At 48.9% G+C, this 16573-nt stretch overlaps 1 protein-coding gene across 6 annotated transcripts in view; it reads left to right on the top strand.

The window, feature by feature from the left end:
- The window catches only part of LOC144153083 (cytochrome b5 reductase 4), a 221097-nt gene extending 218260 nt beyond the window's left edge, over nt 1-2837 (top strand). For all 6 annotated transcript variants that reach the window (XM_077684733.1, XM_077684728.1, XM_077684729.1 and 3 more), the window contains one exon: nt 762-2837. In XM_077684733.1, coding sequence (XP_077540859.1) covers nt 762-987 — 226 coding nt within the window. In that variant the 3' untranslated portion in view covers nt 988-2837. The remainder of the gene's footprint in view (nt 1-761) is intronic.
- The last annotated feature ends 13736 nt before the right edge of the window (nt 2838-16573 follow it).

The raw sequence follows: 16573 nt of genomic DNA, 5'->3' as shown, positions 1-16573 counted from the left end.
GCTGTGTATTGCCACTGCTGGGGTAGGGTGTCTACAGATCGTTATACTAGTAGTAAGCACAGATACAGTGAACTTCCGCGTGATTGAGGTTGCGGAGTAGCTTGTTGGGGATGTGGTCATTGCCTGGGGTGGTGTTGCTTGTGAGCTTTTGGAGTGCTGCTTCCAGCTCCTGTAGGAGAAATGGCGCACATTAAGGGAGGGATTGGGATTCCGTGTCAGGCGTAAGTCTTCCTGAAGAAGCTCAAGCAGCCTGCTTAACACTTGGTCTTCGTGCTGGGGTAGGAGTGGATGAGGCATTTCAAGTGATGGTATGTGGTAGCTTCGGATTAAGTCTCACCAATAAGGGAGGGATGCAGGTGCCAGGTATGGTGAGTGCCCAAGGTGTTTTGGACTTTGGTGCATAATTGTGCCCAGTTCTGCCGACTGAGCTGGCATGCTTAAGTTTCTGCCCCCTCCTTTAATAGTTTTGTGACGCAGCAGTTAGTGCGGTTACACTTCTGCCATTTGGTGAGGCTGCGGCAAACTTCCCATCTAGAGGGAACTGATGATTGGGAGTGCAGATTTTACGAGGATGACAGGGACAGTGATCTATTGACCTGCGGAATTATGGTCCATCTCAACCACTCATCAGGTCCAGTAGAGTGGATAAGTGTGTGTGCGTGTGTATGTACAAATGCAGCCATCACCCGTTACCCTATTCCGCGCCGTTGGCATTTCCTTCTTAAGAGGGATGGATGGTGCCTTTGTCTTTTGACGACTAGGCTGCACGTGGAGCATGTGCTGTCAGAGCCGGACGACTCCTGGGAAGGTCTGCGAGGCCGCGTCCGCACGGAACTCCTGCAGCCCTTGCTCCCGTCGGAGGAGCAGCGGCAGGCGGGCTCTCTGCTGGCCTGCGCCTGCGGCCCACTGCCGTTCACCAAGGCAGCACTCAAGTGCCTCCAAGACCTGCACTGCCCCGATGGCGCTGTGCACGCTTTCCTTGGCTGACGGAGGTAGAGGGCTCGCGAGTAGCTTGTGCCACGAAAGCCGCAAACACCGCTGTTACATGGCGCTCTCAGTTGCCGTTGAGTCGGCAGTGGCTGACACACCCGAAGCCACTGAACGGCACTTCGCCCTTTTGTTTATGAGGCAGTCTTTGCGGCCGGTTAATTTCCCACTGTAAGCCTCCTGATTGCACCCGTGAGTCATTTTTCGCACTCATAAAAGAATATTTTCTTATTCCCAATACATATTTTTAATAACCTGAATGCTCCGTGCTTTCTTATTTATTGCATTTAAGTGTTGTTAGTTCTTACTTCTACTGTAAAACTGGTATGCATGCAATGATAACCTAGTTTATGGCGATGTTGCCGGCCTCAGTTCAAGCCAGTCTGCTATAAACAGTGCCCAACTGTCGCCGACTCAACCGCATGTGAAAGCGCCTTTATTAGCAAGCTGTCAACCAACTTGTATGCTCTCTGTGCATCTTCGCTGGGCTTGTGATTCACGTGCCTTTAAAACAAGCGTACACAGCAGGATGGCCATTGTGTGCAAGGTCATTCCTCGCAGCCAGCTGGATGCAATTGTTGGCATCATTTGAGTCTAGGTGTTACCAATAAGGGCTTGCATCTGAAAGGTAGATATACGGGCAAGTACCTACCAAAGGACAGTCACAAGGGGATCGAAAATGTGCAGATTTCCAAGTATTATTGCTTAAATTTAACCGACCAATGCAGGTTGAAATAACCACGTCGACAGTATAATGGAGCTGCGGTTGAAGCCAAACTACAGCGTAACCTAGGGGAGTCGATACTGAGTCTTACAAACTACTCTTTCCCGAATTTCTTGAGTCAACAAACATTGACCCTGTCGAAATGTTGGTAAGCAACCATTCTTGGTATCTCATCCTGGTCTTAACTGACATGACTTCACGAAGGTTCCAAAAAACAAAATTTGCAGCTCGCCTGGCATTCGTTAGATTTGGATCCAGTGTTGTGCTTTGTTGAGGATAAATGATCCAGTAGATTAGAAAATTGATTCAAAGAGTTGCATACTACAAATAAATTCAAACAACTCCCCCCCCCCCCTTTTTTATTTCTGTGGTAAATGCTGTGACCATGTGAGATGCTCTGGTGCCAAAGTGAGCCTGACAAACTTCCAGAACTTCTGTAGAATAAAAATGCTGATAACATAGCTTAGTATGTAAGAGGCATATAATTTCAGGCAATACCAAGTTTTTGCCTGAAACGAGAATGGCTTCATGCATTCTAGTGACTTGAGAGCAGGCCTCGAATACGGTCAAGTCTTCTATGATATGTTTTGTCGTGAAAAGCTCTTTAAGGAGAAAGACACAGTGAAATTCTGCAGGGTATTGAAGAAACTGCTGTGATGTGCCGTTGATAGGAAGTGTGTTGTTAATACGTATAGCAGGCAGCAATATTCTTCAGGGTAAATCTATGCAGCAGTGCTTGCATTGCATTTGTAATGAATACCTGGACAACAACATATCTGCACTGTTTACTTCAGCACATTTCAGAAATGGTTAAATCGTGTATATACTGTGAGAAAAATACGTTACTCGTAGGTATGCATAAGGTCCCTTACTGAGGGTCAATGAACAAACCATTTGGGGAGGTTCACTGGGCACAACTGCTTGTTTAAGGCACGTGAATTTAGAGCCCCAGCTGCTCTATGCTGTCCTGTGTAAAAAGAAAAGGCGAAGCTACTTCATAGTAGCTAATGAATTTATTTTGTACATTGCTGATCCAAATGACTTACAGGAGAACACAAAAGACCAGAGAATGTCTGACATGCTGTGCTGATACTATTACAGAAATATATTTGCAAGTCTGTTTGTTTTTGACGTGTTGTGTGTCTTATTTCACAGATCACATTGTGCTTTATTAGCAACAGACAACTCGTTATCTTTCTGGGAAGCTGGGAATTTGGTCATTGATTCTCCAAAGTCATCAAATGTTTCGCCCACGTGATCACCGGTTCACTCAGCATGTTTTCTGTATGGGAATCTCTGGACTGGGATGTGTTTCTATTTGTCAGAAAATGGGTAGCGATGCTCTTCTCTTCGAGCTGTCCATAGCAGCTGCATTGGTTAATACATGCAGTTTCACACGCAGCGAAACTGAAAGGTTCGTGAATATGGGCTTGCTGCCATTTTTATGCATTGCACTCAACTATACTGCCCTTTTTCTTTCTGCAAACCTTGCCCTTGGTGAAAAAATTGGCTTAGTTCATTACATGTACTGTCGGCGTCAAATGAAACGCGAACACGAAAATATGAACCTGAACGCACAAATAGCGTGATTTCTTTCCATGCAAGCCAAAATGGCACGTGGCTTAGTTACAAAAACAACGTTGGGAAAAGTGGATTTCCAAATATGCCAATAGCGTGCCATTATATGAACTCTACTAACAGTATTTTTCAATTTTGCACGTTCTGGTTCATATTTTCGTGTTCGCGTTTCATTTGACGCCGATAGTACATGGTGTACATGGCATGTACATCCATTGTCAATATTTTCTAGGCCAATCCTAAGCCTTCTCAGCCACTAAGAATGCAAAGAATAAGCTTTACCTTTAAATGTGATAAAAATAATATAGGGAGCAATAAAACTTGGCAGATGGTAAAGAAAACACAAGAAAAAACTTCGAACAAGGTAGAAACGACGATTGTTGCCAATGTTTCAGCCTTCGTCAGGCTTGCAAAGAGACTTGCCTTCGTGTGTATATATATATATATATATATATATATATATATATATAGCCATTGCATATTCATTGCCTCAAACTTTCAGTCATCAGCAGTACTGCAGCCTTAGTACTTTCACAGCCCCAAAATTTCCGCGATCAGCTGGATATCCTGGGCACTTCGGCTAGCTTTCACTGTACGAAATTTACGCGATCAGCTGGATATCGTTGGCACTTTGGCTGCACCAAAATTTCTGCCATTGGCTGGACTATTATTTTTACAATCGGCTAGAGTATAGGCTTAGTAAGTTCACTGCCTCAAAAGATTCGCCATTGGTTGCGCTATAGCATTATTGCTTACACTGTCCCAAAATTTCCGCCATCTACTGGAATATAGCCCAAGTACTTTCATTTCCCCAAGGTTTTCGCTACCGGCTGGAGAATAGCCGAAGTACTATCTCTGCCAAAAATTTCCGCCATCGGCTGGACTAAAGCCTTAGTACTTAGTACTTTCCCTGCTCCAAAATATCTGCGATCCCGTGGACTACATTGTTTTCGCACTTCATTTGCCCCAAAATTTCCCATATCAACTTGACGCATGAGTGCTTAAACTGCCCCAAAATTTCCGCCATTGATTGGCCTTAGTACTGTCGCTGCTCCCAAATTTACATCATAGTTTTTCACTGCCCCAAAAATTCTGCAGTCGGCTGTACTATATAACCTTAGTAGTTTCACTGGCAGAAATTTTAGCAATCGGCTGGACTGAAGCCTTAGTACGTTTACTGTCACAGAATTTTCGCTATGGGCTGGATTATACTGCTTAAACTGCTCCAAAATGCCCGCGATCAATTGAACTATAGCGTTATTTCTTTCGCTGCCCCCACATGTCCACACAATAGGCTAAGTACTTTCACTGCCCCAAAATTTCCGCCATCGCCATGACTATAGCCTTATCACTTTCATTGCCCCTAAAATTTCGCGATCATCTGGACTGTAGCCTTAAAAGCACTTTGGTTATTATTTGCGCCATCGGCTCTTGTCACTGCCTCGAAATTTTTGCGCTTGGCTGGATTATAAGCCGTAGTACTTTCACTGCCAAAACATTTCCGCCCTCGGATGGTCTATAAACTTAGTATTTTTACCGCCCGAAATTTTCGCCATCGGCCTTGATACTTTAGCACTACCTAAATTTCCGTGATCGGCTGTACTAGAGCGACGTTAGTACTTCCATTGCCCCACAATTTCCGCCATCGATTGGACTATATCCTTAGTATTTTAGCTCTCCGAAAATTTTCAACGGCTGGACCAAAGCTTTAGTACTTTCTCTGCCCAAAAATGTTTGACACTGGCCTAGCATAGTAGTTTCACTGCACCGAAGTTCCTGCGATCGGATGGAGGATAGCCTTGGCATGCAGTTTCACTGCCCGAAGTTTCCGCCATCAGCCGGATACTTAATACTTTCGCTGCTCTAAAATTTCCGCGTTGAGCTGGACTGTATTATATAGCCTTGGCACTTCGGCTGCACCAAAATTTCGACCATCGACTGGACTACAGCCTCAGTACTCTCACTACCCCGAAAATTCCACGATTGGCTGAATTGTTGCCTTAGAACTTTCGCCCTCCCTAAATTTTCACAATTGATTGCATAGCCTTAGCATTTTTACAGCTGCCCCAAAATTTCCGCCATCAGCTGGAATATGGTCTTGGCACTTTCACTGCCTTAATATTTCCCCCTCGATTTGGATTATAGCCTTAGTACTTTCACTGCCACAAATAATCCGCCACCGACTGGACTACAGCCTCAGTACTTTTAACTGCCCTAAAATTTCTTCCATCGGCTGGAATATAGCCTTAGTGCTTAAGGTCTCCCTCAATTTCCGTGATCGTTTCCTTAGCAATTTCCGTGATCAATTTCCTTAGCACTTTCAGTGCTCCGAAATTTCTGCCATTGGTCGACTACATAGCCTTGGCCCTTCGGCTGCCCCAAAATTTTCGTCATTGGCTGGACTATATATATAGCCTTTGTGCTCTCCCTAAATTCCCGTCATCGGCTGGACAAAAGCCTTATCCCTCCCCCAAATTTCCCCGATCGGCACTTTGGCTGACCCAAAATTTCCGCCATTTTTGAAAACCCAGATTGACTAATAATCTAGAATGCCCCAGAAGTCTTGGAAAAGTGATACAGTAAAGTGACATGGGCTTGAATTATGAGAAATTTTTCAGACTGAACAGTGAAAAACACAAATTGATTTATGGTAAACAAAACTTCATGCTGGTAATTGCGCTGAATGGCAGTATGAGTAAATGGGAAAAGGCTTGGAAAGAGGCATTTTAATTAAGGCATGACTCCGCCTATTGTAGTCGCGTGTGCGTGTGAGTGGATGCAGAGCACTTTGGGACATGTTGACCAGGTGTACGTTTTCCTGATAGTTTACTGAATCCTTCTAAATTAGCAACCCTCCTGGGCCCCAACAAAACAGCGCACAAATTTCAATGGAGGCCTGATGTGTGCCGAACGCTATAGCAGACAAAGCACACACATAAAAGGCCATGCAGACACAATACAGGTTGGTTTTATTCGAAAGGTTTGGTGTTTTATAGTGCCCTCAGCACTTTTCCGGAAGTGAGCGATGCTTTATTCACTGAGAAATTAAAGATTTTAAGCCAAAATTTCTATTTTCTCGCTAAATCGTGTTTCACGGCATCACAAGGACGTTTCCGGAGCAGGGCCTTAAAACTTAAAGGAGTACTGACACGAAATTTCAAAGCTGAGATAACTATGTAAAACGCTTCCTTTTTATCAGGAGATATCTCCCCGCAAGTTTCAACAGCAACCGTTCAGTGAAACATATTTAAAATCCATTTTAATCTTCGCCCGCACGAGAAAGCCCAGAGCGGGCCGACGTGACATCATCTGCTACGTGCCCCAAACTGCCGACGTCGGGGCTCCCGTGACGAAGCCGACGCGCTGGCTGTGGTTGGCGCGCGCTGCTCGGGCGTGTGTACACGTCATGGTTTTGGGACTGACGTCATGCTGCCCGGGCCTGTGGGGACGGAGAAGACCTCGGCCGGTCTGGGCGCGCGCGTGCGCTCGCTCGCGCGCGCTTCCAGAGAGGCAGCGATACGGCAAGAATGGTGACGCCATGTGATACATGCTGTCATAGCGGCCGCTCGGCGTTTTTTTGTCAAAACCGAAACTGGCACGAATAAACGACGCCGTAAATGAATGTTTACGCTGCGCTCGACCGTCTAATCTGTCATTCTATGATTAGTGGGCTGGTAGGCACGCATAGCAGCGAAAAAAACGTAACATAAAAATTTCGTGTCAGTACTCCTTTAAGATAGTCTGCTGACCAGGGCTGCTACCATCTCGCAGACGGCCAGTTGGTTATGTTGTTTACCACACACTTTCATAGATGGCGCTGCAATACTGCTAAAATTACTAGGGTAGCGCCAACTGCTCCCTCCTTCTCCGCTGCCCTCCTCTTTTTCCTCTCCCCTCACCCGCGGCGCCGCGGTCCCTTTAACCAACACCACCTAGACTTTGTTGCTTTAACTCATGGAGGAAGAAAAATGTTAGGAGGGAGTATGACGACAGGTGCCCCAGCTTTGGCAAGCCAACCTCCTCTGACGCCGCATTCTCCTCTCCCCGGGCTCCTCCCGCGCAATGCATTATGGAAGATGCACCACTCTCAGGCCCGCGGTAGCATGCTCCGGCTGGCTGCCGGTGGAGGCGAATGGCCCATGCGAGTGGCGTTGCCGAAGGCGCCGTACGAGATTTTTAGATGCGACTGCATCTCATTCACTCGCCTTGTCCCTGCATCCGGCGTCGGAGTTGTCGGCGTCCGCCCCTCCCCCATTCTCCTCGCCGCGTGAGCTGCGCCAACACCAACTAGTTGGCTGCGCTATCCGCCGCTCACCCCCTCTCCTCTCCGATAGCGAACACTCTCTCGCAAGGGGCATTGGATTGGATTCGAATGGATTGGCTTGGATTGGATTAAAGTGGATTGTGTTGCGTCATAGCCGCGGCAGACGCACTGGCGCCGGCGCGTCCCCTCACCGTTATGCGCGCTATAAAACGCGGTGCCTGCGCCGCTCCGCTCCATCGTTCCAGCGCCGTTCCTCCGCTGTCCAACGCTGCAACGTGAACCCCCTATGCGTCGCATCTACACAGGGGTTCCCGCGAGGGGAGGTGGGAGATTTTTTTCGCCAGCGTTGCGCTCCCACCCTTGTATTGTGGAAGTACTGTCGCTGTTCAAAGCGACACGAGACGTAGATCCCATGCTCAGGAAGCACCTTCACGAGCTGCGAGCCGAATTTGACGCTTACCGCTGGAACCATGGCCGGCTTTGCTCGAACGCGTCGCTGTAAACATTCACAAGCACAGCGGCCTACGGGTGCGTAGTGTTTGCCAGGTGTACTTTGACGATTGCGTTTGGAATTCTGCTGGGAGTTATCGCGCCACCTTCCCTTTACATCATAGCGCTGTAACGAGTGTCCCATCAGCTGATAGGTGGTGCGAAAAGCTTTGGTTTCGCTCGCGTGCGCATTAGCGTACATTCGCCTTATCGGTGCTCCGGCATGGCAGTTGGAGGCGATCGATGGCAACGTTGCGCAAAAACAAACGAGGGCAAATAAGAAACGAAATGACAAGCGCACTTTCTTGTCGTTTCTTCTTTGACCTTGTTTGTTTTGCGCACCTTCGCCATGGTATAGAAAGCCGCTACCGCCGCACTGCGCCCTCTAGTTCCAGCTCGTCGAGTAGCTGCGAATACCTCCCGGATGAAGGCCAACTTGCCCGCTTAAAACGCCGACGTGGGGCAGTATTAGTTGTTCAGGTTTCTTTCACTTCTAAGCCCGCGCACATAACCGGTTGCCGGCGTGCACGGCTTGGGGGGAGGGGTGCATGCACGCGGTCCTTACTGATGGCGCCTCCGTTGTGCTGGCGGGAGGTTTAAACGCGGATGTCAAACGGCCCAATGCGACTTGTCCGGTGTCCTCTCAGTGATCGAGCGGATTGGGTTGGTGTGTTACACGAACAGTGAGATGCCTACGAAGCGGGAGTCAGCTCCTAGCTTGTCCGCGAGACTGAACCTTGGGTCCTTCCAAGTTTCATTCAGCTAATTGGCTAGGAAGTATGCTCAATCGCTATTTACGAACAAACGTGTTTCCTTTCATGCACTCCGTGGACTGCGTCCAGCTTCGCAGGTCATTTTTCTTCACAGAGTGGAAAGGGCACTAATTTTCTTACAGCCAGGTACGCACCCGCCGCGATGGCTCAGTGGCTAAGGCGTTGTGCTGCTGAGAACGGGGACGCGGGTTCGAGTCCCGGCCGCGGCGGCCGCTTTTCTAGTGGATACGAAGAGCCAAACCGCCCGTGTATATACGAGATTTCGGCGCATGTTAAAGATCCCCAGGTGGTCAAAATCAATCCGGAGCCCTCCACTATACGGCGCGCCTCATCGCCTTCATTTTGTCGGCGCGTTGAACCTTACAATCAATCAATCAACGACTCGTACGCAGTAGCATTTGTGTTTCCGCGTAGTCCACTGTTTCTTCAAGACGTGGCGTTTTTAAATGCAGAGCATTTCTTTAACTCACGATGTCACCCGTTCTTGGCGTCCGTAGTTGTCCGCATCGCTCGCCTCGACATGCCCGGCTCAGACGTTTCGCTATCGGCGCGATCAACATTCGATAGCGCGCCCAGGCACGTTTCAAGGACACTCTCTCCCCTCTCTCGGACTCAACGTGCGCCGAGGCTGCCAATTTTACTGCTGACGAGCGCTCTCTCGTCAGCAGTTGCCACAAGTGCAACAACATTAACGTAACGCAAACTACTTAAAGGGGCACTGACACAAAAATTTTGCATCTTGTTTTTTTTGTTGCGATAAGTAGCTAGTGACGTATACTTATAACCTGTAGAAACCTCATTTGCTTCAGCGTGCGACGGTTGTTTAATTAGAGGCATTTTCAATGCGGCCAGTCTCAGTTTCGGTTTCAGCGAGTGCCGCGAAACGATGGATTTTGTGTGAACAAAGCTGACCACGTGACCATCGGAGGGATATCACAAAGCAGAGCCGCCGTAGCACTGTCGAATCCGCATCGACGGCAGTTTCTGCGAATGCCCCCGTGCACGTACTGATCTCGTGAGGCGCTTAATTAAAAAGCGACCGTGGATGTGACGCAGGCGCTGCGAGTGCAAATGCTACCGCGGCTAAAGAACGACGCGCGACGCTCGAGACAGTGGGTGGCAAGGTATACGCGCGCTGGGAGCAGCCGGCCGGTCTGCCTACAGGTCCGCCTACAGTTGTGTTCGGCTCAGCACTGCGGCGGATATTCGAGTGCCGCTCTCGTAAGCGGTGCAGATGACAATTTTTAATGCAACCCGCCATCGCATCATTAACTCCTTTCTCATGTAAGCCACCATGGTCGGGACTTGGGGACAATTTCGTGTAGCGGTAACAAGCTATCACTCGAGCTACCTGCGCCGGCCTGGGCCACTTCGCGGCCGTGGCCGCCGCCTGCACAGCGACCGTGCGGCTAGCTCAGTGAACTTTTCGTGCCTCCGGCGCGTTTTCGTATCCAATGGTAATAAACAGTAATAGAAACAAAGTGCCTGGAATCGCTGTAGAACTTTGGTCGCGGCCAGCTGCCCGATTAGCTGACGAAATCACGGCGCCTCCGCCGCCAACGATCGGGTCGTTCGTTCTCGAGAGCAGAAGCTCCGCCCTCCAGCCCTCCGATTGGAGCGACGAGCCGGGCGAGCCGGCAAAAAACGGGAAGCACTTGATCCAGCGGCGCATTCAATGGGCGGAGCCACGAAGACTCGTGACGTCATAAATAAAAAATAAAATCCGCTTTTACTAGGCGGAGCCACAAAAGCCCGTGACGTCATAACAAAAATAAGAAAGAAAACAGACCGGGTGAACGCCACAAAATTTTGCTTTGTGTTTTTTTATTATTTTTATTTTTACGAAAAGCAGCGTGAGCCGATGTTGTGGCTGGGAGTTCGGTGGCATGCTCGGCGTTTGTTTTACGAGAAGCGGCGGCGCGGAATCGTGGAGGAATCTCGAGATGATGGCTCGATGCACTGCGGGCACCACCAAAGGTCTCTTCGATTTGGCTGCACTAGCTGCACCAGTTCAAGGGGTGCAGCACCGTCGTCCTCGTTTTGCCGGTGCCGCGCGCGCCCTCTGCACTTCCTTCCTCGTTTTGCCAAGGTGCAAGTACAGTGCAGGCCCACCTCGGCACTAGTTCTCGGTCGCCGTGCACTCGCCGAAAAGGAGGTGCCGGAATAGTGCAGCATGGCGTACGGGCCGCCCAACGCGTAGCAGACGACGCTGCGCGTCGTTTGACGGCGTGGAGAAGGACGTGTACCTCCTTCACAGCCCGGACGGGTCACCCATGCAGGGTGACAGCGGCTGCTACCTGTACGAGACGTCCGGTAAGCGTTGTTGCATGCCGGCGATGCACACGTGTAGCGTTCAAGAGCGGTTTTATTTTTGGTCGTACCCATGTCGGCCTCGTCGCGTTGCTTTGGGTCGCAGTTTGTGATTTCTCAAAGGCTGTGCCGACTTTATACATGCTGGTGTGTACTTTTGCAGGCGGGCAGCACGTAACGTTGCGGTTCACGGCAGCCGGCGATGAGAATTTGCCCCCTCCGGCGCTACTGCCGACTTCCGCCTGCAGTGACGGCGATGATGGTGCAGCCGGTGCAGCCGCACTGGCTGAAAATGAGGGGGAACTGTGGAGCGCCCGGAAAATGAAGTTCTACATCGCCCAGTACACCGCGCTCAAGGACTTGGTGGGAAAGACCTGAACACTCTGATATGTTATCCTTTGTGTGCAGAATTACATTCAGGATGCCATAATTTCTCCCCGCGCTAATCTCTGAACGCAGTAGCTGCTAATGAACTGTACAGGGGCGCTGGCATTGTCGCTCGAATTTCTAGTTCCAAGCAATTTAAAATTATTCACAGAATGCTAACGTTCACACATATTTTCCTCCTGCTTCAAATATGTGACAGCTGAAATACAAATATCCTGATGTAACGGCACTTAATAGCAGCGCATGTTTACTAAGTTATAGATAAAACGTTGTGCACCCCTAATGCGACTCGTGTCAGTCAAGTGTTACTTTACTTTACCCATACATTACTTCAGCTGTGCTTTTCTTTTGTGTTTAGGACAAAAAAACAGCTCTGGATTAAAATAACCGAGCTCATTAACAAAGAGTTCCTATGCAATATGACGGCCACCCAAGTGGAAAATAAATGGAAGAGTTTGTACCGATCATATAAGCCAAAAATAAAAATAACACTTCAACACTTCCACTGGCCGTGCCCCCACAAGTTGCGCACACGAGGAGTAAGTTGGAATTATTTATTGAACTATTCAACAGGTCTGGCATCCCTCATACCCCGAGTCACCTCGAGACACCATGAACCTGTTTAACCATTGAAATGTTCTTACAGGGAGCTTTCCGCAGTTCTAGAGAAGGAACATAGCATAAACCCAAGGATCCTTTCGGAGCCTGGGAAGGCAATCCTACCAGGAGGGAACCCACCCAGGGTAAGTGAAAATTGCATTGTGTAAGCAAAGTGCTGTCTGTTGGCGTGACGTTTATCCACAACTTCACCAGGGCCAGCACTGCAGCCGAAGGACCTTGAGGGTGGAGGAGATGGACCTCCTGAGGACTTGTCGGTGCACAACAAGGGGGGCCCTGTACCGAAGAGAGTGCGACATAGCAGGTCGCAGCTTGGTCCCCTCTTGGAGACGCTCCAAAAGATGGGGGAGGCCAAAGCGAAGCAAGAGGAGGCCAGGGAAAAGGCCATAAAGCCCGCCAGCAGTGGCAAGAGGCGAAGGCAAAGCGCCACGAGGAGTGAATGCAGAGATTCGACCGCCTCATAGATCTGCTTGCGACAAAGGACAAGTGAAACAAACAATAAAGACGGCGTGTCAGGACTGCACACTTTTTAATTTCATGCAAATGTTTCTTCTAGCAGTGCCAACTCTGTTTTCATGCGAATGTTCTCTATGCACATGGTTTGCACATGATGTGAACACCACCCTTTTTCAGATAGTTCCCAGCCTTTCACAGTGGATGCAGTTCAACAACATAGCAGTTTCCGTGATGTCGGATATGTGGTAACACAAGGCACTTTCATGTCTACTTTGCGTTGGCAGGGCAAGGGTGTCCACAATTAGCACTGCTCTTTAGCAATGCAATCTCTCAAAGCCTGAGCGTAGCCTCGTTGGTTGCAGTCGAAGTCGAACGGTGCAATGACGTCAGCTCCTGCAGGAAGTCTGTCGTCGTTGCAGAAGTTGTGCAGAACGCACGCAGCCATTACAATGCAGCAGGACTGCTCAACAGTTCTGGCGTCTACAAAGTACAACCTCCTAAAACGCTGTTTCAGGAGGCTGAAGGCGTTCTCAATGGCCACTCTGCTGGCTATGTCGCCTATTAAAGTTACTTTTCCACGTGGGAAATGTGCACCCGTTGTCCCTGAATGGGGTCATGAGCCACGGCATCAAGGGGTACGCGCTGTCCCCAAGAATGTAGCTTTCCCCGCACTCGACGGCTGCGCGTTCGAAGAAGGGGCTCTCTCAGGACGCGGGCGTCGTGCGCCGAGCCCGGGAACCCGATGAAAACGTTTCGGAACTTGTTTCTATCGTCGCAGATGCCTTGCAAGATGATAAAAGGCCACTTCTTGCGGTTGAAATACGACTTGGCCGATTCACTTGGCGTCGGTATTTCGATGTGCGACCCGTCGATGCAGCCAATGGCATTTCGAAGGCCCTTTCCACCGCTCTTGGCTAGAAACCCGGCCTTGATGCGCGTCACTTCCTCCACGCTACTTGGCCAGCCGATGGCTTCAGCGCTAATTGAGTGGAGGAAGTGAATGACCCCTGTGACACAGGCATGCACCGACGACTCCGTCACGTTGAACTTGTCTCCGATCGCGTACATCGACACTTGCGAGCCGATGTATGTACACAAGCGCAATGAGGCACGTACTCTGAGCTGATATTTGTTGCCGGCCTTGCACTGCGCTCGGATAGTAGGCCGAAGCGCTGAACCTTGAGCTCAGGCAATCAAACGTCTCCCTCGACAGCCTGAACAGCCTCTTGAATTCTTGTTCGTTGTATCTGCTGACAACACGCTCGTAGCCAGACGCACGATTGGCGTCTTCGCGTACCAACGCGCACGCCACGGAAATGCACACGGTGGCGAACTCGTCGTCAGAGTCACTGCACGGATCACTATACTCCCTGCCGTCGCTGGCGGAGTCGCGCAGCTGCGCGAGCTGCGCGGCAGCTTCGAAAAGTGCCATGTCTGACAGCCGATCCATGCTCGCGATGCACAAAGCTCACGTTCGCGTCTCCCGGCTGCTGCTGAAGGCCTACACTTGTGTCCTCGTTTTGGTTGTATCCGGTGCGCGCTAGTGTCGTGGCTGCACCTGCACTTCCTGAACCGGCGCTGCACGCGCGCGACACCGGCCGGCACCGCTGCGGCACTTTTCGGAACTAGTGCAGCCAGTGCAAGCCAAATCGAAGAGACCTCAAGTTCCAAAATGTGTTTGTGTGTCCGCCTTGTTTCAGCTGATCAGTTGGGGATTTCCGTCGATGTCAACATACGTGCGTGAAGTGGGTGGTGCGTTAGGGCCCTGTGGGCAGCACTTGTGTTCGATGATGCGTTTGTGTGCGTGTCCGTTTCGTTATTTGATCAGTTGGTGCGTGCTTGGAGTGCACAGGTGATGCGCCAGGGCAACTGCTTTAAACGTTTTGCTTTTTTTTTTTTTTTCTGTGGAAGTTCTGCGGTGTTGTGCCGCAGCTATGACGTGTGTTTCTACGTCTGCCCCATTTCAGCTCATCAAATTGGTGCTTTCAAACTGGGTGATGCGCTAAGGCACCGCTTCAATTTTTTAAACTCCCTTGCGAAGTGATGCGAAGCTTGCTCCAGCAGTGTGCAATTATGATTACTACCCTTTGTCCCGTGAAGGACTACGTACGTGCGCTGTTGGTTTGATAAAAAATGTACGCGGTGGTTTGTTTACGTACAATATCGTCAGTAGACTGAAGTCAATGACAAAATCGTTACACTAGAGTTTCCTTTGTGCGGTAAATGTCGTCATACCCGCTGTTAGCAACCGGCGAGGATGCGACTATGTTGAAACAATATGCTAAAAGGAAACTCCCTTATGACCTAGCACTAGTTCGATCTACAACTTTCGGTTCATTTGGTGCAGTAATGACATCGTTCAGAAATGCATACCCGAGAGAAAATGTGTGCTAGTACCAGCTGCTTTATGGTTAAATTCACAGCTGAGCTCAGCTGATCTCCGCTGGTACGGTTCGCTGGGAACAGCAGCGAATTTAACCATCAACGAGATCGTACCAGCTGATATTTACTCTTGGGTACAGATCACAATTCAAATCCGTCAGATCCACTTCACCTATACGTGGAACGTCGAAGGGTAATAAGTACAATTGCATAGCCCTTAGATAGCATTGTTGGCATGCTGCTCATAATTTTCTTGATTTCTGAAGCAATCAATAACCTAAATGTTAACGTAACACAAGTACAATGCGCATATTCAGCTAATCTCCAGAATTAAAACAATCAGCGTTTCTCTTTTGTTAGAAATTAGCCTAGTGGTCATTAACAGGGTGACTGCAATGCACACAGAAAACCGTTAACGCTGCATTCATGTGGATATGCATAGCACTTAAATACTGACTCGTTCAGCACGTTAATGGAAACAAATTATGTGCATTTTAGAAGTGTCACTTTCAGCAATGTCTAACGTGTGTACCATGCCTGAAATCATGACGATGTCGGGAGGCTAGCTTTAAAACGCGTGACGCATTTGAAACAAGGGTTCATTTAACTCCGTATTTAATATCATTGTGTGTTACTATGAAGGGATGAAAAAGTGAACGGGATGAGGCATTTATATAATGACGGAATCACCATGTTATGAGGAATACCGTGAGCCTAGGCATACTTTAACAAAAGTGAGTTGGCAAATTAGTGTGTGACATTTAAAGTGCCATAGGGCTCTTGACATTGAAAGGAACTACAGGCAGTTCTGAAACATTTCAGCAGAAAATGGGGGAGGGGTACGTATACACAGACAGTGTGGATGTTTATATGCAGGCTTTGAACAAAACAAGCAAGTTGGCTAATGAACACAGCATTTGTTGTGAAGTAAAACGAAAAGAATCTCTCATTAGTTTTGGATTACCATTCGTGCTAACTGTGATGGCAGCGCTTATATCTTTCAAGTGCATTGTCACAGTTTCTGCTTTCTCGTTCGCCACGTGGCTTGACTTGACGTGGCTTGTGCATATCCCCCAAAAGTTTCCCAGCACGCCTTCTAGTACACCAGTGCTCCTTTGTAAAGGAAGCTGCGCTAATCGGTCAGGTTGCATCTTGAGCAGCAGAAAGACGTGCCTGTATTGTGCCTCGTCTTCTTAGCACTGTTCAAAATGCAGTGCTGTTTGTTCACAGTCAGAAGCAAGGTGTTTCCTGGTGGCTTTTCTTACCAATGGCCAGGGCCTTTGGCTTGAGCAGCTGTTGTAAGGGAATTTCTTAGCAGCAATCTACTGCACAAAGTAATCAGCTCACTTAAAATGACACAGGCCTCAAGCCGCTTGATAGCGTAATCCAGAGCCGAAGGGTCTGTGCAGTAGTAGACAAAACTCTAAACTTTTTCTGTGGGGCTGCGGTTAAAGCAGATGAGCTTTGAGATATGCTTATTGTAGTTGTGGCATCGTGAGGTTCTGGCTGTGCTTCAGTGGGCCGTAGTCTGATTTCTCCTGCATAAGTGTTGGGCACGCACATAGATACAAAAGGTCCATTGAGCTAACACACAGGACGCTGTAG

The sequence above is a fragment of the Haemaphysalis longicornis genome, unplaced genomic scaffold (genome assembly GCF_048455015.1).
Source record: "Haemaphysalis longicornis isolate Haplotype H1 unplaced genomic scaffold, Haemaphysalis longicornis Haplotype H1 scaffold_9, whole genome shotgun sequence".
Classification (NCBI taxonomy): Eukaryota; Metazoa; Arthropoda; class Arachnida; order Ixodida; family Ixodidae; genus Haemaphysalis; species Haemaphysalis longicornis.
This window is presented reverse-complemented; position numbering and strand designations above follow the sequence as displayed.